At 58.3% G+C, this 22,641-nt stretch overlaps 1 protein-coding gene across 9 annotated transcripts in view; it reads left to right on the top strand.

Moving 5' to 3' along the window:
• The window catches only part of SBF1 (SET binding factor 1), a 44,153-nt gene that overhangs the window by 9,576 nt on the left and 11,936 nt on the right, over positions 1–22,641 (top strand). For 5 of the 9 annotated variants that reach the window (XM_024203040.3, XM_024203038.3, XM_024203036.3 and 2 more), the window contains exons 5-24: positions 543–620; positions 1,308–1,421; positions 7,292–7,420; positions 7,744–7,842; positions 8,657–8,861; positions 10,016–10,128; positions 10,772–10,921; positions 11,269–11,337; positions 12,297–12,455; positions 12,704–12,963; positions 13,220–13,392; positions 13,649–13,722; positions 14,060–14,255; positions 14,878–15,053; positions 17,674–17,849; positions 18,527–18,604; positions 20,126–20,265; positions 20,755–20,962; positions 21,339–21,535; positions 21,699–21,836. In XM_024203040.3, coding sequence (XP_024058808.2) covers positions 543–620; positions 1,308–1,421; positions 7,292–7,420; positions 7,744–7,842; positions 8,657–8,861; positions 10,016–10,128; positions 10,772–10,921; positions 11,269–11,337; positions 12,297–12,455; positions 12,704–12,963; positions 13,220–13,392; positions 13,649–13,722; positions 14,060–14,255; positions 14,878–15,053; positions 17,674–17,849; positions 18,527–18,604; positions 20,126–20,265; positions 20,755–20,962; positions 21,339–21,535; positions 21,699–21,836 — 2,932 coding nt within the window. Of the gene's footprint in view, positions 1–542; positions 621–1,307; positions 1,422–7,291; positions 7,421–7,743; positions 7,843–8,656; positions 8,862–10,015; positions 10,129–10,771; positions 10,922–11,268; positions 11,338–12,296; positions 12,456–12,703; positions 12,964–13,219; positions 13,393–13,648; positions 13,723–14,059; positions 14,256–14,877; positions 15,054–17,673; positions 17,850–18,526; positions 18,605–20,125; positions 20,266–20,754; positions 20,963–21,338; positions 21,536–21,698; positions 21,837–22,641 lie in introns of those variants that run through there. The other 4 variants (XM_024203041.3, XM_024203039.3, XM_026656408.2 and 1 more) reach the window with 2 other exon arrangements.

The following is a 22,641-nucleotide window of genomic DNA, read 5'->3' as shown; positions in this document are numbered from 1 at the left end:
CAACGTCGGTCAGACGTGGAGACTATTCTCCTTATGGGCAGCCTACTGACGGAACAGGGCTTGAAGCCAAAGCAGAGAGGCGATAGTGGGCAGGGTCATGGAAACTTCCTGGAGCTCCCATCCCCTCTCCCAAGCCAAGTGACATGTCTGAGGAGGCTTCTCCAGGGCCACAACCCTAAGCAGGGCCCTGTGAAGCTGCAGGGAGCTATCTGAAGGGCAGAAGAGACCCTCACCTTCATCTAGTTGGGCTTGTGCGATGCAGGCTATAGAACTCCATCCTGCAATTCCTGCCCCAGTCCAAAGGCACTGTGGCCTGCAGGCCTCTTCAGGTCTGGTCCCCAAGGCTGGCAGGACCGTGTCTCTCTCTGGGCCTGGTGCTCTCTCTGGAGAGTGCCCCTTCCCAGGGCTCACTGCAGGGCAGGGCCCAGTGCCAGCTGCTCCGTGGTCCATTGAGGAAGTCCTGGCCTCTTCCAGCTGTGGTGGTTGAACTCCCAGGGGGCTAGGGCTTCCTCTCTGAGCATGCTCTCTGCTTGTCTCTGCAGATCTTGGACCCTGAGCTGGAGGTAGCAGACTTAGCATTCCCCCCATCAACCGTCTCTGCCCCCTCCCTCAAAATGCAGGTGAGTGGGGGAGCTGGGAGGGGCCTGGGAAGAAGCGTTTGTACTCGTGTGTCCCTTCTGAGTGCCCATTCCTAGGGCGTGGGATTGCAGAGGAGCTGCTTTCCCTGCTGGGGTTGGGAGGGGCTGCTCTTTATTTCCAGGGCCAGGAGCAAGGTGGGGCTGAAGCTTCCATCTAGGTGCTGGTTAAGGAGCCGACAGTGGTGTTGCAAATAGCTGGGCTGGAGATGGTGTTTACAGGGCTAGAGAGGAGGGTTCTGTGTTGGCCTCCCTATGGATATGCCTCCCCTATGCATATGGAGCTCCCTAGCTCTCGGCAGGAGCTGGAAATCACCCTCATCTGGTGCACTGGGGACAGCTTCTTCAGCAGACACCGTAGCGTTACAGCCGCACTGAACTGTGAAGGGCCTGTTTCACTGTGAGCAATGTAAGGACCTCCCTCTGTCTCTGCTCGGTGCAGAGGGAGGGGGCATGGGTTTCCTTCCCCTCCCCATTCCATCCCACCCCCTGCTTTCCACCAGTCGTCCCTTCGTGTTTCCTGCCTGGCAGGTGCTGGGTCTGGCGGCTGGGTCGGAGCCTCTCTCTTCCTGCGGAGGCATCTCTGCTGCCAAGCTTCTGGCTCCATCCTCTCCGGCTGCTTCCTCTGCTGTCCTCTCAGTGCCTGACTGTTCTGTCCTTCTCTTGCTGCAGGACAAGGAGATCCGAGCTGTCTTCCTCCGCTTGTTTGCACAGTTGCTGCAGGGCTACCGCTGGTGCCTGCACATCATCCGCATCCACCCAGAGCCAGTCATCCGCTTCCACAAGGTAAGGCCGCTGGTACATGGGGGGGTGGGTGGAGGGGATTTCAGATGCACCCTTGGAGCCAGAGCACAGAAGGTCACCGAGTAAGTGGGCTTGAGCCTGAATCAGTACTTGGATGGGCAGAGCACCCAAAAACCCAGGTACTGCAGGGGGCAGTGTGAGTAACGTGGTACGGGAAACTCTTACCTCTGAGAGCTTGTCTGTAGGGGATGGGGGTGGATTTCACATTGCCTTTTGGTTTTGGGTTAAAATGCCTTGTGCCCACAAGACACAATTATTTTTCCCAGTTATCTGGTCTTTTGCGAAGTGGATAATTCAGCGTGGAAGTGGATTAAGTTCATTTTGAGATAAGTTAGTCTGGAAAAAGGTTTTGTGTGGATGCTGCTCTATTTCGGATTCTCTTTCCTGCCACTGGCAATCCTCCCACTGCATCCCACATTGCATTGCTTCACATCTGGATCGACCTGTCTCCTTACTTGTGTTCTCTCTACTTGTCTGGGATCATGTTGACTGGATGTCACCTCCCCCATTTAAATGCTGGTGCACAGCCATGTGCACCCCAATTACACACTGCTGGAGTTGCATACCCTTCTCCTGAGTGGACCCGTGCAGAGATCATGGGTTGCCCTGAGGGCAGGGAAGAGGAGACGGTCCAGTCTTGCCTTAGCAGCAGCTACCAGAGAGCCAATATTGTGAGCCTACGTCGAAGCAAATCCTGGAGAGGGATCATTCCTGGGAAAAGGTCCCATGTTAGAGCAAAGGAAAGGAGGGCCAGTAGGGTTACAGAAACCCTAGGATAGCCTCAAGACCTTCAGGAATGCTCCCAGCACTTGCCCTCTACTGTGAGCTGCACCACGTTTTTGCCCAGGAGGCCACCACTGAATTCTGGTATGTTGTGAACGGCACCCAGGAGTGCAGACCCTGATCAGGACTCCAGTGAGGAGGAAATTTCCCAGCAAACCCAGGATCTCTTTCCCGCACAAGAGTCTGAGGAAGTGATGTCTCCCAACACCCAAGTGGACTCCCACCAAGATAGTTCTGGGAAAGGATCACTGCCAGTGAGTGGTACGTGCTATCATAGAAGATTAGGGTTGGAAGAGACCTCAGGAGGTCATCTAATCCCACCCCCTGCTCAAAGCAGGACCAATCCCCAACTAAATCACCCCAGCCAGGGCTTTGTCAAGCCGGGCCTTAAAAACCTCTAAGGAAGGAGATTCCACCACCTCCCTAGGTAACCCATTCCAGTGCTTAGTGAAGTAGTGTTTCCTAATATCCAACCTAAACCTCCCCCACTGCAACTTGAGACCATTACTCCTTGTTCTGTCATCTGCCACCACTGAGAACCCCCCACTTCAGGTAGTTGAAGGCTGCTATCAAATCCCCCCTCACTCTTCTGCAGACTAAATAAACCCAGTTCCCTCAGCCTCTCCTCATAAGTCATGTGCCCCAGCCCCCTAATCATTTTCGTTGCCCTCTGCTGGACTCTCTCCAATTTGTCCACATCCCTTCTGTAGTGGGGGGACCAAAACTGGATGCAATACTCCAGATGTGGCCTCACCAGTGCCGAATAAGAGGAGAATAATCACTTCCCTCAATATGCTGGCAATGCTCCTATTAATGCAGCCCAATATGCCATTTGCCTTATTGGCAACAAGGGCACACTACTGACTCATATCCAGCTTCTCGTCCACTGTAATCCCCAGATCCTTTTCTGCAGAGCTGCCGCCTAGCCAGTCGGTCCCTAGCCTGTAGCAGTGCGTGGGATTCTTCCGTCCTAAGTGCAGGACTATGCACTTGTCCTTGTTGAACCCCATCAGATTTCTTTTAGCCCAATCCTCCAATTTGTCTAGGTTAGTCTGGATTCTGTCCCTACCCTCCAGCATATCTACCTCTCCCCCCAGCTTAGTGTCATCTGCGAATTTGCTGAGGGTGCAATTCATCCCGTCATTCAGATCATTAATGAAGATGCTGAACAAAACCGGCCCCGGGACCGACCCTTGGGACACTCCGCTTGATACCGCCTGCCAACTAGACATGGAACCATTGATCAGGAGCCGTTGAGCCCGACCATCTAGCCAGCTTTCTATCCACCTTATAGTCCATTCATTCAATCCATACTTTTTTAACTTGCTGGCAAGAATAATCCCCAAAATCTTCGCTAAAGTCAAGATATATCACAACATATTTTATATCTATTACAACATAATTCTATAAGGGAGCTTAACAAACTTCATCCCTCCTTTCCCACCACGGTGCTCAAAATGGCATCTGCACCAGAGAATTTAAGCTCTACCGCTGCAATTTTTCTGAACTATTCATACCCACAGTCATCAGCCTCACTGAAAACGGCCTAACCATCTCCAAGCTCACCCCAGACTGGGAAGATCCTACAGGAACGAGATCGAGATCTGCTTGAGCCTCATTTTAAAGTCCAACCTGGACCCGGACCCAACCCAAGAAAGTCATTTCCAAAACCGACCCAGTTCAAACCTGACACTTCCTCCCTCAACCCTGTGCCAGAGCTGCTGCTGCCTTGTCCTTGGGGCTCGGCCTGGTAGGGGATTCCTGTGCCCATGATCTATCAGTGTGGCAGCAGGTGTTTGCCCCGATCCTGCCGACTGCCACTGCCTTACTGTGCTGTGCGTGCTGCGGAGTGAGAGGATCTGAGCCGACCAGACCTGACCGAGAGGGTTGGGTTGTTTTTAGACCTGTCCAGACTCTCGCAGGTGGGTCCAGGTCAGGTTGCAGGGCTCCAGGAGCGGTATCCAAAATTGAGGAAAGCATCATCTATCATTGCTTGGGAGACTGGAATTAGTACAACTACTACTTGTTTCACAGCTCCTGCAGCTCCGGCACTCGCTGCCTCCCCTCATCCCCAACCGGACATTATCAATTTCAGAACGTGGCAGATCTCTGGGTCAAGAAAAGGAAGACGAGAGAGGAAACGTCTGGGGACTTTGTCTGCATCCCAGAAGAGAGTTAAGAACACAAGATGGAGGAAGGCCTCCTTGTGGAGAGAGGACAGAGACTTGGCAAGGGACGACACTGAGAAAGAGAGGTACGTGCAGAGGCAGCTGCTGGAGTTGATGCACAAGCAGACAGTCATGCTGGAGAACATTCTGGTACTGTGGTCCCACCTGTTTCCTGTAGGCTGTGGAGAGCCCGGTGTTCTGAGCAGCAGTACCCTTCTCCAAGCTCCAGCTCCAGGCAATTCCCTCCATATTCCAACACACGGAGAACAGTGGATCCTGGGACCCAACTTCACTCCTGCTACTACACGTGATAGTTTCTCCCCTCGCCATTCTACACCCCCAGGCCAGAACAAGCAGAAGCCCCGCACCTGTGCATGTTTGGGACCAGGTGATCTACTTTGGCACAGTTATGGTCCATAAAGTGTACATTGTTTATGTTGTGATTTACATTCCACTGGTTTCACATGTGCACAGTAACGTGTTTTATTTGCTCTGTTTGATGTTCGATAAAGGTTATTTCTGACTAAAGTTCTGTGGTTTAGAATTGCACGCAGGCCATCAACACAATAAAATGCCCTTTCATAAATCATTGCACACAGCATGGAAAAGCATAGTAAACTTCCATTTCATACAATCCTGCCAGTGACTAACGCACTTTGTACCCGGTACATTTCAACGTCTGAGCTCCTAGCCTTGAAGGAGGCACACTGGGCAACCTGCCCCCGTGGCCTGATGATGTGCTGGTTTGCAGAAGCAGCCTCTCAGGCTGTAACTTTCTGGAGGTCTCTGCCCCTTCTCCTCCCACCCATCAGTGAGGTGCTTTCTCTTACCCTCTCAGGCAAAGTACAGCAAGCAGCTCTCACAGAAGGTAGATATTGCTCATCAGTCTCCAGCCTCATCACCAGGCTCCTGCACTTCTCTTAGCCTTCCAAACACATGCTGCGTTGTCCCTCTGCAGCGGAGTCTCCCAGGATGACGTTGGGAATCACAGCACCATTAATGCCCATAGCGGTCCTGGGAGCAAAGGTACCCTTTGTCATTGAAGAAAACAGGGCTTAGTTTCTAAGGATCTTGGCACCACGGACCTTTCCAGACTCTCTCTCCCCCCACCCCACCCCCCTGGTGTATTAATACTGGTGAACCTCCCACAGTGAACAGCCATGGAGAAATACCCCTTTCTATTGATGAACTCTGAGGTCTGATGTGGGGGGCAAAGAATAGGCACATGGGTCCCGCTGGTGGCCCCAATACAATTTGGGAACCCCAACAATGCAAATCCACTGGTAACTTCCTGTGTGTTTGACCCTGGGCATCAGTGCCCTCTCTAGCAATGCATCCATCCCTGACAACCGCCCCAACAGTTGATCTGCCAGCACCCAACTGGTCAGCTACAGACATGAAGTTGGAGGCGGTGAGCAAATGGTCACATGCTTCTCCAGGTCAGCGTGCTGTGGCTCCAGGGTGAGCTCTGCACAGATCTTTAGGAAAGTGGCCTTTGTCATCCTGAAATCCTGCTGCCACTCCACATCACTGCCCTTTCCCAGCTGTCGGGGCTTGTTTCCTGAGCCCAGAAATGGCATCCTGAGAGAAGCTGGTCCAGGAAATGGCCATCCACAAGCAGCTGTTTGATGTCATCCTCCACCACTCCTCTCCCGAGATTGGCTGACTCCTAAAGTCATCCAGCTGCTGGACCGCAAATGCAAGTGGGACAACCTATGTGTATTAACGGCAGTCAGGATGGCTGCAGGCAGCAGTGTTCCCTCCATGCCAGCTGACAACAGTTTGAAAATGGCGCTGGCTCACAAGGGACAGATGAATCGTGGGATGCCAAGAGAGGAACCATGGGAATTTGCTCCTTTGCTTCCAAGTTCCAGAATTCCAGTGACTTCACAATGCCCTGCGATAAAAATCCCAGACTGCCCAGAGCCCAGCAGCTGCGCAATGCACCATGGAATACCCTCCCAGAACGTTGTATGCTTATTTAAAAAGCAAAACAAAAAACGCAGTGCCATGTGAATGCACTGATTCCTGAGGAATTCGAATACAGCTGGCTGTGTGGACACACTTACTTCAGATTAGTTATTCCATAAAAACCTCCCTGGCTGGACAAGCCCTGAGTCAGTGTGCTCCTCCGTGCAACGTGAAGGGAGGGATCGGGGGGGAGTGGTGCTGTGCTGTTAGAGAGCCTGTCTACTGCATGAGATGTGAAACTGACCACTCCAGCCTTGGTGTCCCGGGTGTATTCCATTCTGTCCCCTGCACTCCCCCTGGAGTTCATCGGATACAGCATTGCTCCAGTCTCAAACCACGCTGCTGTCCTGGGTTCCATCCCAGAGGCGGCCGTATTTGAACTAGTGCCTGTACGTGGATGGCTGTAAAGGCCTTGGAGAGCTGTTGGGTTGAGGAGTGCAGCATTGTGAGTAGGGGCCTTGGGACCAGGAACTCCTGAGCTCTGGCTCTGACATGCACTGCTGTGAGCCCAGGTTCTAATCCGTATCTCTCTCTCTCTGGGCTTCCCTGTCTGTAAATGAATCTAAGTCTGACCCACTCCTCAGGGCTGTGAAGAGGGGGAAGTGTTCAGGGGGGGCATTTATACAGCACCATCTGGTACTTTATGGGCAAATAAAGCCCTGCCCAAGGGTCTGGGTCTGAAATAGACACCGCATTACAAGCGGGCTGGGGGAAAGGAAGGCTCATGGCTGTGCACACATTCTGCTAGTTCCCCCAGCGTGGGGCTGCTGTCTGGAAGGTTGGGGGCTGCCACCATTGGCTCCTGCTCTTTTCCGCCTCGTGACCTGAGAGCCCGTGACCCATTATGGTGATAGCGTGGTGCCACGTCTGGCTGGCTTTGAGACTCAGGCCAGTCCGCGGCTAATGGCTGTCTGCTGTTCCTTCTGGTAGGCAGCCTTCCTCGGTCAGAGGGGGCTGGTGGAGGATGACTTCCTCACCAAGGTCCTGGAGGGCATGGCGTTCGCTGGCTTTGTGACCGAGAGGGGCGCCCCATACCGAGCAATTGACCTGTTTGATGAGGTAAGAGGTGATTTGCGGGCAACTCCTCCCTTCCCTGGTTGGTAGCCCTGCACGTCTCCGTCTCTGGCACTGACCGCCTTCAGTAAATAACCAAAGGCCGCAGAGCATGTCTGAGCTCTTGCTTTCCCCTCCGAGGGACTGAGGCGTGAGCCAAAGACGTCCGGGGAGCAGCCTCCGCCTGCTGGCTGCAGCGCTCTGCATGGGCCGGGAGCAGCTGAGGAACAGCCTGAGCTGGGGCAGTCCTGGCACGAAGGAGCACAGCCAATACGGCACCCGTGCTCCCACGCAGGAGGCTGCCCCTCATGCCTCTTCTCCACCCTCAGCTGGTCGCCCATGAAGTGAAGCGGATGCGTGCCGAGGAGGGGAGCAAGCAGAAAATACTGCGGCACATCAAGGAGCTGGCAGAGCAGCTCTATAAAAACGTAAGTGCCGAGGGCCGGGCTGTGGGGTGAGCAGGGCACAGTGGGGTGTCTGGGGGTGGGAATAAGGTGGAGGTGGGAGCCCGGCACGGGGGCAAAGCCTCCCTCTGATTAGGGTCAGGGGCCCCCACTGAAGGAGGTGCCATTCTCACTTCACCTCTGGTGCTGCATGCCCAGTGCGGGAGCCTCTTCTCCTTGGGGTACGTTCCAGCCCTATGCCTCAACCCTCGTCTGCCGGCCACAGCTGGAGGTGGCAGAGGGGTAGATCGGTGACCGTTCTTGGAGCTGGCCCAGGTGGAATGTGGCCTTGTGGTTTGAATTGTCAACCCGTTGCCTGCCTGGTTCTCTCTGGTTTGGAGGGATTCTGCATGCATGGGTGGGCGTGGGGGGTGTTCAGAGCAATTCCTCCCCCGTGTGTCCCAACTGGTCTGGAGGATCTGGCCATCCACCCCTCCAGCCTTCAGACCGAGGGCGCTCTGCTGAGACTGGCTCTGGAGCATGACAGCACTGCCCTCTATGGCCCAGGGTCACCGTTAGACTTGCGAGGGCACTGCCCTGCTGCAGAGGGCTGAGTTCCCTACCTGCCCAGCATGTCCAGGCTCTCCCGGCCCCACGTGTGCTTGGGTGGTCACTGTCTCTGTGGCTCCGGAGAGCATAGTGCAGCTGGGCCTGAGCCGGGTACTCTGCGCCTGGTGCTGGAGGGCTCCTGGTTTGTAACGTGTGGGAAGGGCTTGGCCTTGGCGCCGGGTGCAGTTCCCCAGGGACACAGCATGGCAGGTCTGTCCTGGAGAGTAACCGGCGCCCCTTGCTGGAATAGGAGAACCCATACCCTGCAGTGACGATGCACAAGGTGCAGAAGCCCACAGAAGGTTGCTACCTGCGCCTACACCAGAGGCCTTTTCCCCGCTTGGACGAGGGGACAGTCCAGTGGATCATCGACCAGGCCACTGCCAAGCTGCAGACAGCCCCGCCGGCTGTGAAGGCGGAGAAGAAGTGTATGGTGCCATCGGGACCCCCCATTGGTATGTCTCCCAGGAGGAGCACAGCCTCACGGTAAAGGGCCACGCAAAGGTGGAGCTTTGCCTCCGCACTGCCAGGCTCACAGCCCAGTATGGGCACCACTGGCCTCACCGCTGGCAGCTTGGTTGGATTTCAAAGCCTGCTGTGGGCCTGGGGTGGAGAAGGCTGCCGGGGTCTGTCAGCGAGGAAGGGCTGGAGAGATGGTGCTTACGTGTGGCTGGGATTCCCCGCAGCCATGAGCTGAGGCGGGGAAGGTGGAGGTTGGGGTGTGGCCCCATTGTCAGCCCAGAGGCTTAGCCGCGAACTGGGGGTTGGTTAACCATGTGCTGGAGCTGCTCATGCCCACCGGGAGCCTTTCAGGTGAGATGGGGGGCTAGGCCCGAATTTGGGAGAGTCTGCACCCTTTGTGTGCCCAGCTGGAGATGCACCCACAGCTCCCAATGCAGCCCCCTCAGACAGTCCAGCCCAGAGTGCCTCGAATTGGGCACCCAAAGTCAGTGGACTCTTCTGAAAGGGTGAGCCTAGATCTGCGGGGCCAGCATTGCTTGGGGAGGCGAGCAGCTCGCTCTGCGTCTCTACTGGTGGTTGCTCAGCTCTGCCACCACAGAAAACCATTCGCTTCCGAAACAACGTGCTTAGTGTGTTAGAGTGGGAGCGGGGAGCCAGGACTGCTGGGGCCTGTTCCTGGCTAGGCCCCTGACTCGTCATGCCCTGTGGCAAGCCACTGTATCTCTTTGTGCCTCAGTTTGCCTAGCTGTGAAATTGGGCTGCTGCCCAGCACTCCAGGGGTTATTGAATTGCTGGCTGTGAAGTCCTGGGCACCCCAGGGACGGAAGGCACCGGAGGGCCAGTGTTCCCATTTCCTGTATCCCCCTTGCCCTTTACCGCTAGGCTGAGTCCATGGAATCAGGAATCATGTCCCCTGGGGATCTGTGCCGCTGAGGCCACTTATCTCCACCGTAGCCAATTGGGCCGTGCTGTCCGCTGGAGAGGGAGCAGGGGAGACCCACACGGGCGTCACAAACACACAGCCCCTGCCCTCCCAGAGCAGGACAAAGAGATGGGCTGGCTGTGCGGCTTGCCTCCCTCAGAGGGGAACAGGCCAGCCTCCCTCACCCGCTCCTGCAGTGTAGTGACTGGTGGCTTTTCTCCCCAGCTGCCATCATGGAGCGCAATGGCAGTGCCCTGGCCAACAGCGCCCGCCGCCTGGAGGTGGTCAGGAACTGCATCTCCTACGTCTTCGAGAACAAGATGCTAGAAGCCAAAAAGGTGAGGGCCCAGGGAGCTGGTGGTAAAGGGGCGGGTGCGCGGAGAGACAGGACACCCAGCCCCTGGCTGCTCTACGTCTCTGCCGTCCCATCACACAGACGCTTAGAGGAGAGAGCTTCCTGCCTGTGTCCAGTCCTCCATCTGCCTAGGCTGCCCCCCACCACCTCATACGCTCTTCATCAGCACGCCTCTTGCCCATGGTGCCACGGAGCCTGGCTAACTGCCACATTTCACCAGTGTGGACTGGCAAATCTGGGATGCTGTGGCCACTGTCTGTGTCTGCCCCTACCTGGGACTGTCCTGTGGAGATGGCCAAGACAGGGGCTGGGATCCCTGGGAGCCTTGCCCAGCAGCGGGCAGTGAGTGTTGTGTGCGGCTGCATTTGACTTTCCAGGGTGTGGGTTTGCAGTGTGGGTCATTGCGGCACCGGGGGCTCAGTGTGTCACCTCTGGCTGTGCTGACTACCCCAGGGTGGGTGCGTGCGTTGTCTGCAAGTTTCCAAAGCGTCAGGCCTTGCAGCGGGCACTCTATATCCTATGTCCATCGCCAATTGCTACCAACTGCCCTCCAGCCTGTAATCCTCAGCAGGGCCTGGACTGGAAGCTTGGTCCCATCGCTCTACCCTCTGCTCTTCCTCCTGCAGCTGCTTCCAGCTGTGCTAAGGGCCATGAAGGGCCGAGCAGCCAGACACTGCCTGACTCAGGAGTTGAACCTGCATGTGCAGCAGAACAGGGCTGTACTGGACCACCAACAATTTGACTTCATTGTCCGCGTGATGAACTGCTGTTTACAGGTACCGTGCCAAGGGGCTGGCTGGAGCTGCAGCGGGACGAGGGTTCACCAGGGCTGCTGCGGTCACACCCGTGGATTCCTTCGGGGGGCTGATGCCATGTGAACGGGGTCCTCTCCGGGATGCTGAAGAAGCCGGCACAGCTCTGTCCTGGAGGGTACTTGAGGCAGTGTGTGGGTGGAAGTCTACAGCTCTGGGGGCCCTGCGGTGAATGCCAGTTAACCCCTCTCCAGAGCTGCGGGGATGAGGTTTGGGGGCAGTGTTGGGGGTCTGTAGTTCTGGGGGCCTTATAGTGAATGCTCCTTTCTCCAGGGCTCTGTGCTAATCTCTTCTCTCTCTCCCTGCCCCAGGACTGCACTGCCATGGATGAGCATGGGATTGCAGCAGCACTTTTGCCACTAGTCACTGCTTTCTGCCGAGTAAGTATCGGTGCAGGCTGGTGCATGCTGCGGATCCTGGCAGAAGGGCCTCGTGTCTGCCTGGCTGTAACTACGGAATGACTGCAGAGCGCGCCACTGAGCTGTGCCAGTGCAGGGGCTGGTCTCTGGGGGGGGTCACCCCACAGGGGCCAGAGCGCAGGCAGGCGTGGTGGCTCCACTCTGCCTCCTGCCTCAGTCCTGTTGGGCCCAAAACCCTTTTGACTCCAACAGGTCTGAGAGGCCTTGAAAGGCTGTGGTGTGAGGAGAGACGTCAGCTCTGCAGCCACTGGCCTAGTTCCTCCCGCCCAGGGATAGCCACTTTGGGTACAGCTACAATGCAGTCAAAAACCTGCGCCAGCCGGGCTCACGGGGCTTGGGCGGAGGGGCTGTTTTATTGCTGTGTAGACTTCCGGCTCGGGCTGGAGTACGGGCTCTAGGACCCTGCGAGGTGGGAGGGGCCCAGAGCTCAGAAGTCTCTCCCACAAGCCCGAGTCAGCTGGCATGGGCCAGGAGAGGGTTTTTCATTGCAGTGTAGCCAGACCCTCTGTGGCAGCAGGGGCTCCCTATCAGGGAGACATAGCAGCCGTGGCTGGGCCTCTCTCAGGCGCTGCTCATCTCTGGGCTTGAGACCAGGGCTGTGGCACCCAGCTGCAGGGTGCTCAGACAGCTGGGTCACAGAGTCCAGGGAGCGTTGACCTTGAGTCCCTCAGTCTCGCAGGAGCAGAGCTCAGTGTTTGCTCCCCGACAGCAGAGGCGGTTTGCTGTGGCATGAATTGGGCATGCGGAAGGAGCAGTCAGTGCAGTGTTACTTTGTGCAGGGAGGGGGCTCAGTGTATGTGGTGCCACTGGCTGGCCGAGGGCACTGCCTTTCCCAGCTAGAGCACAGCCTGGGTGAGCTGGGAGGGGCTGGCATACAGGAGGCATCTGCACTGAGACCCTCTCTTCTCTCTGCCCCCCAGAAACTGAGCCCGGGCATCACGCAGTTTGCCTACAGCTGTGTGCAGGAACACGTCGTGTGGACCAACATCCAGTTCTGGGAGGCCATGTTCTACTGCGACGTGCAGAACCACATCCGAGCCCTGTACCTGGAGAGCAATGAGGAGAACCACGTGGATGAGGTGATGGGGCGGCAGGAATACCAGTCCCAGGCCGTCCTGGCCCAGCCTTCCTCGTAGCTAGTGAGGAGGCAAGAACTGGCCTGAAGGCAGGGGGTCTGGGATATGACCTGGCTTGGGGCTCCTGGGGAGAGATGGGGGTAGGAGGCCCTGATGAGAGCAGGTGCTTTGTTGCAGACGCTGTGGGGTGGGAGCTGGCACACGGGTTTCCTGCTCGCGCAAAGGGCTGATCTGTCCCCCTGCTCCATTAGGAGGGCAAGGAGGGGCCTCAGGAAGAGAAATCTGCCCTGGAGATTGCGTCGGAGCAGCGGAGGCTGTGGCCTACCATGAGCCGGGAGAAGCAGCAGGAGCTGATCCAGAAGGAGGAGAGCACGGTCTTCAGCCAGGCCATCCACTACGCCAACCGCATGAGCTACCTGCTGCTGCCCCTCGACACCAGCAAGAACCGGCTGCTGCGCAGCTCGGGGCTAGGCGACGTGGAGAGCGTCAGCAACAGCTTCGTCACCAACAGGTAGCTGGCTGGTGGGCTGCGCTGGGACTGGGGAGGTGTGGGAGCTACCACTGAAGGATCTGGGCGGGAGGGGGGACTGAAGCTGGCATTTGCTGCCAGGACCTGGAGGAGGCAGGCTGTCCAGGTTGGGGGTGGAACTAGTGTGTTCTGTGTGTGGCCCTGGGTGCCCGGGAGAGCAAGGCTGTCGGGGGTGTGGGGGAGAGCCGGCGTGTGCTGCGTGGTCGGGCTCTCTCCCAGCCGAGTCTCCCTGTGTTAGCATTGCCGGCAGCGTGGCCGAAAGCTACGACACGGAAAGTGGGTTTGAGGATGCCGAGAGCTCCGACGTGGCCAACTACGTGGTACGCTTCATCAACCGCTTCGTGGACAAGGTGTGCACGGAGAGCGGCGTCACCAACGAGCACCTGAAGGGGCTGCACATCATGATCCCTGGTAAACAGCTTGTCCAGCATGGGGGGGGACTGGGTTTGTAGCCAGCGCTTTGCTGCTGTGAGTCCCCTCCAGAGCAGGGGAAGGGTGTGCTCAGGCACTGCCCACTGAGGGCTATGCTCCCCCAAGAGGAAGTGGGGAGGCTGGCAGAGAGGCTGCAATAGGCCCGTGTTCTCAGGCTCCTGCTGTCTGGGGCCTGCAGCCGGGACGGGACACTCCTGCCCCGTAGGGTTAACTCTGCGTCTCCCTTCCTCCTCAGACATCGTGCAGATGCACATAGAGACACTGGATGCTGTGCACAGGGAGAGCAAGAGGCTCCCTCCTATTCAGAAGGTCTGTACTACCTAGCTGCACAGGGGCATCCCCTCCCTTCCGGGTTGCACCCCCTACGCCCTGCACCATGGCTGAGGGAGCCTGTGGGGTGCAAAGGGGTCCCTCTGCCTGCATGGGCCTCCCTTCTGAGGCACCTGGGCTCGGCGGGGCTGAGTCGGGAATAACCCTGTCTGCCCTGGCAGGGCGGGGGCCCAGTGGGTCTCCAGCAAGAGCTGAAGCAGCTCCATTGTGGGGCCCAGCTGCGAACCTCTCCCCACTCCCCAGCCGTCGTGGCTCTGTGCGGGGGGGCTGGCCTGTCTCCCATGGCTTTCAACCCTCCTCCTGTTTGTTCCTGCAGCCCAAGCTGTTGCGCCCCAGCCTGCTGGTGGGTGAGGAGTGTGTCATGGAAGGGCTCCGCGTGTACCTCATGCCTGACGGACGTGAAGAAGCTGCCGGAGGGAATATTGGGGGCCCCCCACTGCTCCCCGCCGAAGGAGCCATCTTCCTCACCACTTACCGCATCGTTTTCAAGGGCACCCCCACGGACCCGCTGGGTGAGGACCCTCCCTCTGCGCCATACTCTGCATCCCCTGTGGCCTGGTGGGCCGGTCTCCGCACTGCTCCTCGGGGACCTCGGGCAGATCAGCCATGGGAGGTGGAGGATTTGCCGGAACAGGGGGAATCCATCCTGGGTGGGGTTTCTGGGGCCCTGCCCTGCTGCTGACTGGACTTGGGAGTGAGGATTCTGCTGTAGGGGGCTTTTCGCCTTCGCTTAACCGGAGCCCGGCGCCATTTAGCGCCAGCAGGAGTCCGGGCTGGTGAGTGGTTTTTCCCTCACCGGGGATCTGAGAACGGGCTGTGGCCAGAGGGGGGGCTCACTCAGAGTACTGTAATGGAATTACCTTTTACAGGGGAGGGGCTGTTTGCCCATTGGTCTGGGGAGAGGCATTTGCTGAGCAGGTCCCCCTTTGGTCCCAGTTTTATTCGCCGGTCCCCTTATGTAGCTCCCGCTGCCTTGGGCTACAGGCTGATTCTGCCCTGGAGCAGCAAGCGCAGTCCCGGAGTTACTGGGGAGCAGCTGAGGGCAGCGTGTCCCAGCCCATCGGTGGTCTGAGCCAGTTCGAGACCCTATCCTGCATGTGACTAACGTGTCCCCTGTTCTCTCCATGGCCCCAGTGGGGGAGCAGGTGGTGGTCCGGTCCTTCCCCATTGCCTCATTGACCAAAGAGAAGAAGATCAACGTCCAGGCCCAGGCCGATCAGTTCATCCAGAAAGAGAAGAAGATCAGCGTCACAGCCCAGGTGGATCAGTTCATCCAGGAGGTGCTACAGCTGCGCTCATGCACATTCCAGGTGAGACGAGCCCCCCAGCACTCCTGCCGGAAACACTCTCCAGACAGACAACTGGGCCACATTCCCGGCTGCTGCTGGACTTCTGGGGCGAGGAGCACAGACCTCGCCAAACTGCTGTGTTGGGCCTCAGCTGGGAGATGGATCCTGCAGGCAGTTTCCCCAGAGTAGAGGGGTCACTGACCTCCTGGGCTTGTGTGGCTTTTGGGCTGCTGCATGCCTGACTGGCCAAAGGCAGCCATCAGGCCAGGTGCCTGCAGGTCCCAGAGAGTACTGTCCCCTGGCTGAGCATTGCCTGCTGGGGTCTGTTGGCTCCATTGCAGAGAAGGGGATGGAATTTGCTGTCCTGTCCTGGACCAATGGTAGTGCTAAGGTGTGATGTCTCACAAGCCCCATGTGCCCCTCAGACCTACAGAATGCTGCGCCCTGAGGGGCGTAGGACCTGAGCTAGGCCCAAGCCTGTTCCAGGCAGTGCTGCAGCCATGGAACAAGGAGTGGGGTGTCTGCAACGTATACCCCCAGTTGATTCCTTTCCTATTGCTTATTGCACCCGTGCAGGGCTGACAGGCAGCATCCCTTCCTCCAAGGGCTCGGGGGGAGGGATTCTCACAGACCAGTCGGGTTTTCAGAAACGTTAACTACAAGAGGCATTTGTTAAAAGCTGGTAACAAGTCTTCATAGGAGAATTCGGGAGTGGTGCATCCAAACATGGCTGTTACCACAGGGTACGTGAGAGAGAAGACGGTAACACACGGAAATCACTGAAGTGTAAATCCTTATTTCCTTTTCACGTAGGATTAACCTACTTCAGGTGGCTCTTCCTGAAGGATGTAACCGAAGTGACCAAATAATATGCACAGCCTTTTCGTAGAACTCTTGGATTTCAGTGTCTTGTTTATACGAGTTCCTAGAAATATTTTAATGTAACGCAGCCATGAAAGAGCTTGTGCGCATGGCTTTTAGAACTTTAGCATTGGCACCTCGAAACAAAAGTATACAAGCTGATGTAACAGAGACACAACACACAATGATTTTTAAAACAAATGAAAATATTTTCATGACTAAACATTCTAATGCAAACAAGTTAAGCACATGTTAATGTTGTGCTAACCCTGGCAGCTTGAATCAGTTTAGGATTAGGTCACTTACGACACACGTACTCAAGCACGTAAGGCCAGTATTATCAGATAAGTGTCAGGTTCATTGATGCAGCCTTGTTCCAGTTCACTGCCTTTGCATGCTCCTATACAAAGGAGATGTGCTGTTCTGCACTGCATCGCTGGCTGCTGCACCCTGTTGTGCAGCCACAGAATATTGCCTGCTGCTACTAGTGGCCATGACATGAGCTGTGGCACCAGACCTGTCCTCCTGTGAGTGACCCAATGTGTTTGGAGGAAGACATGACAGATTTGGGCAGCGAGCCTTTCTCCAAACTCCTGCCTGGTAGTGAGCTCTCTGTATATGGAAATAAAAAGCATCATTTCTTAGGGATGGAGCTTCTGATGACCACACGCGGGGCAGGGATGTGGGTGGACCAGGGTGGTCCTGTTGGTGTTGGGGGGCAGGTCAGCCCATTTGCCTTCTCCCAGACTTCCATTCCTGCTGTGTTACATGAGAGCTGTTGACACGAGAGCCATTCTGGCTTCACGTAGCCCTGGGATACTGGGTTGGAAGTTGGGGTGCAGGGAGGAGGCTGGGTTGAGGGAGAAGAGCCAGCTGCAGAATGCCCGAGCGTGGGGGGGACGCTGGGGGGACGCTAGCCTGACCACCTCATGTTTCCAGTGTTCATGCAGCTCTCCTCTCCTGTGTGTACCTGGAGTGAGGACGAAGTGCCACGGCTGAGTAGCCCTGTCATGCCAGCCCTGCTCCAGAGGGCGAGCTAGGTATTGAGGTGACATCTGCTCCCTGGCTGCCCCATGGAAAAACAGCTCTTTCCCTGGCAGTGCAGATCAGCCCATGATGCAATTCTGAGCCCCTTCTCAGAGCAGCGCAGGGAACCGGTCTGTGCTGCGGTTCCCTCTCCCGTCCAGCCTGAGGGGCTGCTGGAACCCCAGGCAGTGGCTGACTGCAAACACATGGCCAGTTTCTATGCTTAACGGGGAGGAGGCACGTTCCTGTGGACAGACCACTGGGCTGGGGCCTGGGATCTCCTGGGCTCCAACTCTGACTTATTTGACCTATAGATTGGGGTCACTGCACATCCCCTAGCTCCCAGGGCTGTTGTGCGCTCGCAGTGCTGCAGGAAATGGACCTGCCTTCATTCTAGGGCCGAAACGTCCACCTGGCTACACTGCTGCTTGGGTGTGGAGCTGGGCAGCTGGGGACATGAGCAGATCTCTCCGCCTGCCCTGGGAGCGGGGATGGCAGCACAGGGACACCGAGTAACCATCCGGTAGGGTCTGTGAAGCCACTGGGGGCGTTGGACAAAAGTAGCCATCGGTGCTGGACTGAGTGAGCAGCAAAGGGGTGAGCTGCCCTGGTGGGCTGGTCCCAGGCACATTGCTGTTGGCTCTGCCCCAGGCTGTGTGCTAAATGTGCTTCCCTTGGGGTCCTGGCCCTGACGTGGGCCGGGTGAAGGCCCTCCCCGCAGCGGCAGTCTGAGCCCACCCTGCTGTCCCCACAGGTGCTGCGGATTGCCTTTGACGAGGAGGTGGCTTCAGAGAGCGCCGAGGTCTTCAGGAAGCACTTGCACAAGCTGCGCTATCCCCAGCACGTACGTGGCACCTTCGCCTTCACCGTGGGCCAGTCACCCAAGCAAGCCATGCAGCCCAAGGCCAAGGAGAAAAACCCCTCACTCAGGTATCGGCGGTTCTCTGCCCCCTTGCCGGGGAGTGGGGCCCTAGGCCACCCCATGCTGCGGTGGGACTGGGCTGCCAGGGAGCGTGGGACACAGGACATCCTTTGGATCCCTGTTTGAAACCCCAAGGAATCTCCTCTGCCCCATCCCAAATCCAGCCGGCAGAGAGCCGCTGAGCAGACTCCCTTCAGAGCCTGACCTCGCTCCTCCCTTACCAGCCAGAAGGCTTACTGTTGAGCAAAGCAACGGCATTCTTGGTAGCTGAGCTTGCCTCTCCAGGACTGGGGTCTTGGCTCACTGGCTCCAAAGCTTTCCCAGCCCAGGGACAAGAGGCCAAGAACAGGTTGCTGTCACGTGCCTCGACTCCTGGCCTGGGCTCTCAGAGGCAGCGGGTCCAGCCCCGAGCAGAAGGGAAGGGGGCGGCGTAGGGACCCCTTCTCAAATCTGTGAAGCAGTAGCATTGGCTATTGGGAATCCCCTTGCTGGTCTAATCCCAGCCCTGCAGGAGGGTGGCAGCACTGGGGATGATGAGATGGCCCTGTGCATGATGGGGCCCCGTGTCGTGCCACCCGCGTTCTGTAACTAGCAAGTGCTGTAGCTGCTGGTGGTCTGGTTGCTGCTGCGTTGGGCTTGGTGCTGTGTGACGTCTAAGCGTCTCTCCTGTGTGTTTGTGACCCAGCTCCCAGCAGGTGACCGATATGTTCCAGGGCCTGGCAGTGGGTGTCATATCCCTCGGGCACCTTGGCCATTCATCCACGTAAGACACCTTCACACTGGACAGGGGCTTGCAAGGTGGCACTGGCTCAGGCTGTAGCCTTCACTGCTCCCAGTGGTTCTTCCTTTCACCCACTCTGCATGCTAAGGGCTTTGGGACTTCCCTTGTGGCTTGATAGGCTCCCTCTCCCAGGGCTTCGGACTGGGCTGCAGGTTTAATCCCACCTTTGCCATCATGGTACAGGCTGGACTGCAAACTTGATGCCTCTCGCCACCATTATGGTACAGGCTGGATTAGGGCCCAACCCCACTGCAGCCGTACGGGCTAGATGGAGGATTTAGCTCCCCATATGGTCCCAAGGGGACTGTGCCTGCCTCTGTTTGCAGCTGCTCTGGAGGGTGAATCCTGGAAGTGTTTGTCCATCCGCACCATGCCCTGGGCTGGGTGCCGGTTGTGTTCCTTTGTCTCCGAGCCCCGGCGCAGCCTGAGTTGGTGGCCACAGCAGTAGGGTTAGGCAGGTGTAGCACTGGCATTTCTTTGGACCCTCTCCGTGTCTGCAGCTCAGAGCCCCCAGAGCCTGTCCTGTGCCCTCCTCCCAAAGCCCTGCTAGCCTGCGGGAAGCGTCGGCTTCCTGCGTCCCAGGCCCTGAGGGTGCTGGGCTGCTTCTGGGGAACTGGCAGCCACTGGCACCTGTGCTGTCTCTGACAGCTCAGTCTATAGCTAGCGTCCCCATGTCTGCTGTGAAGAGAGCAGCACTGGTCCTGCCCAGCGCCATGCTGAGGGGAAGGATGGGCCAGGGGCTGGGGGGCTAGCCTAGGACGCGGGAGACCCAGGTTCAATTCCCTGCTTCACCCCAGACATCCTGTGTGAGTTTGGGCAAGTCTGGCCATCTGCCTCGGCTCCTCATCTGGCCTGTGGGGACCAGAGTGGTGCCCAGCCTCATGGGGGGCGCAGAGAGTTAGTCGGTGCTCAGATACGAGGGTGACGGGGCCAGACCAGCACCTGAGAGAGCCAGTCCTCTGCCCCCATTGACGCTTCTGTCAGAGCTGATCCAGGATCTCCATGAGGCCCTGAGGCTGGGGGCAGCTGGTGTCATTCAGCTCTGACTGATTCCCTGCCCAGTCGGATTCTAAGGGGTCCAGGCACCTCTGGGTTGCCCCCTTCATCTTGCTGCGGTCTGGGGAGTGGAAGTTCCTAGCAGGAGCTGGCTGGTCTCTTAGCCCCCATCTCTGACGTGGCCCATGGTAACTGCCTGGCTGTCCTATCCTCCCGGGTGGGAGCCTCGTCTTGGTGGTCCCCAGTCTGCTGGAGCTGGGGAGGGTTGTTTCCCCGGCCCCTCAGTGGCAGGGTTAGTGCAAGTATGTCTGTGGGTGGCACCAAGGGATGCTCCTGCCTCTGCTTTGCTCATGGTCTGACTGAGTGTTGGGGTCTCTCCCTCTCATACTGGGCTGGGCGAGGTCTGTGGAGCCCCCCTCTAGGGGCAGGGTCCCTGTGGCCACACCGTGACGTGTCGGGCCTGGGGCTGGTACCAGGTTGGCCTCACGTCCCCTGCTGTTGTTCCAGGACGCTTTCCAAGAACCTGATGAAGAATGCCAAGAAAACCATTGGCCGACCGTACGTGACCCGCAAGAAGTACACGCCGCCTACCTGGGAGCAGCGCAGCAGTCAGCACTTCCAGGAGGATGACGAGGATGAGATCTCAGGTTGGGAGCTTCCGTAGCAAACAGGCTGCCCCCTGTGTGGGAAGCCTTTGCGGGGGTGAGGCGCCGTGGGTGAGCAGTGGGGTCTCAGCCTGTGAGCGCCCAGGAGCTGGGGTCTGCCCTGCAGCGTGCGGTGGCTTGGCTTGGTCACCTGCTGTCACTTGCAGGAACGCAGCCTGGCTCTGTCCCCCTCTGGTGCCAAACCACAGAGCTGCTGCAGCCTGGGAGCTCAGCCCCGGCTGGGCAGTTAGCTCAGCCAGTAGAGGCTCATGCTTTTCAATCCAGAGACTCCTGGGTTCAGTCCCCACAGCATCTGTCCCATTCCTGGGTGGCCCATGACACTGGCACTGCAGGACGGGGCAGCTGCGCCCTCATCTTCTGTCGCTGCTGCAGCAAGGCCAGGCCTGGGGTGCATCAGACGGTGCCCTGGCCCCAGAGCTCCAGTCTCCCTCTCCCCCTGCCTGACCCCACCTCTTCCCTCTGCCTGTGCAGTGTCTGAAGAGATAGACAGGAGCACCCTGACCCCCTCCACCATCATCAAACCTTCAGACAAGATGACGATGAGCCACCTAGTCGAGCGAGCCTGCTGCCGCGACTACCAACGGATGGGGCTGGGCACGCTGAGTAATAGCCTCACCCGTTCCAAGAACGAGCCCTTCCGCATCTCCACGGTGAACCGCATGTACGCCGTCTGCCGGAGGTGGGTACCCCGTGTGGGGGGAGCCGTCTGCCGGAGGTGGGTATCTAACATGTACGCCATCTGCCGGAGGTGGGTACCCCATGTGGGGGGCATCTGCCGGAGGTGGGTATCTACCATGTGGGCCGTCTGCCGGAGGTGGGTACCCCGTGTGGGGGGAGCCGTCTGCCGGAGGTGGGTATCTAACATGTGGGCCGTCTGCCGGGGGGGGGGACCCCGGGGGGGGGGGGGGGGGGGCATCTGCCGGAGGCGGGTACCTGGCGCATGGGCCACAGGCAGTTCTGGGGGGCAGCCCGGCTGTGGCATCCCCTTCCTCCCTGCTTTGCCATTCCCCTAGTGTGGCATGACGGTGGCATATGGCCTGTGCTCTCTCCTGCAGTTACCCGGGGCTGCTGATCGTCCCGCAGAGCATCCAGGACAACACCATCCAGAGGATCTCGCGCTGCTACCGCCAGAACCGCTTCCCTGTCATCTGCTGGAGGAACTCCCGCACCAAGGCCGTGCTGCTGAGATCGGGGGGGCTGCACGGCAAGGGTGTTGTGGGCCTCTTCAAGTCGCAGAACGCCCCTACTGCAGGTACCTGCCTCTCTGTGACGAGGGGGTGCTGCATGTGTCTCTGGGGAATGCTCCGTCTCCCATAGCAACGTGCCAGCAGCGCCCTGGCCAATAGCTTCTCCCCCAGCGCGGTGGTTGTGTGTGCGCCTAGTGAGTGTTGCTGATGCCCCGGCTCTCTTTGCAGGCCAGTCGCAAACGGACTCCACCAGCCTGGAGCAGGAGAAGTACCTGCAGGCAGTGATCAACTCCATGCCGCACTACGCTGACGCCAGCGGGCGCAATACGCTCAGCGGCTTCACCTCTGCGCACATGAGCAGCGCGGGTAAGGGGGCATGGGTCAGACCGCAGCCATGGGGCCACAGCGCACTGGGGAGAGGAGGGAGCAGGCCAGGCGTGCCCACTTCCTGGGCTGGTGTTTTCAACAGGCCTCTGGCTTTGGGATCCTTCCAGCTCAGCCAGGGAGCCTGGGCAGGGCTGTGCTGTTGCAGTGGGAGGTCGGGTTCTTCCCTCCCCAAAGTGCCCCCTTAGTGCACCTCTGTGGGCTCAGCTCCTGCACCCTCCTTTCCCCATGCGGCTGTGGAGCCCAGGCACTGTCAGTGTGGGGCAGGTCTCAGAAGGCCCTAAGCCCTGGGGCTCTCTTACAAGTGCTGGCTGACTTGAGTCCCTGCGCCAGGCCCGCCCTGGGGTCTGGGGGCCGGGTGGGGATGGTAGGTATGGATTCTGTGAGCAGTGAGATGTCCAAGCACCTCCTGGCCGCACTGTGCCTGACTGGCAGGGCCGAGAGCACCCAGCGGCTGGGGCTTTGAGCAGCGCATTCAGGTGAGTCTCATGCCCCCTGTTCCTTGTCCTGCCTCTGTCTCCCTCCTCCCGCTGCTGGGAGAGCAGGGCTGACCCAGCACCCAGCATCCTGTGCCAAGCTCCATCCCCATTCATCGTCTGTCTGCACCATCCCACGCCCGGCGCGGCCCAGCCTATGGCATGGGACCAGTGAGCTGAGGGAGCCATTGGCCAGGCTCCACCCTGGCTCCCAGTCTGCCTTGGAATGAGAGAGGCGGCTGCAGGCCTCTCCGTAGGGCCAGCTGTAGCTGGGAGCCCCTCCAGCCCCGCTCCCGGCCCGCACCTGGTGG

Source organism: Terrapene carolina, unplaced genomic scaffold, assembly GCF_002925995.2.
Source record: "Terrapene carolina triunguis isolate 2854851 unplaced genomic scaffold, T_m_triunguis-2.0 Scaffold230, whole genome shotgun sequence".
Taxonomy (NCBI): Eukaryota; Metazoa; Chordata; order Testudines; family Emydidae; genus Terrapene; species Terrapene triunguis.
Note: the sequence above shows the minus strand (reverse complement) of the source record. Positions and strands in the feature narration are given on the sequence as shown.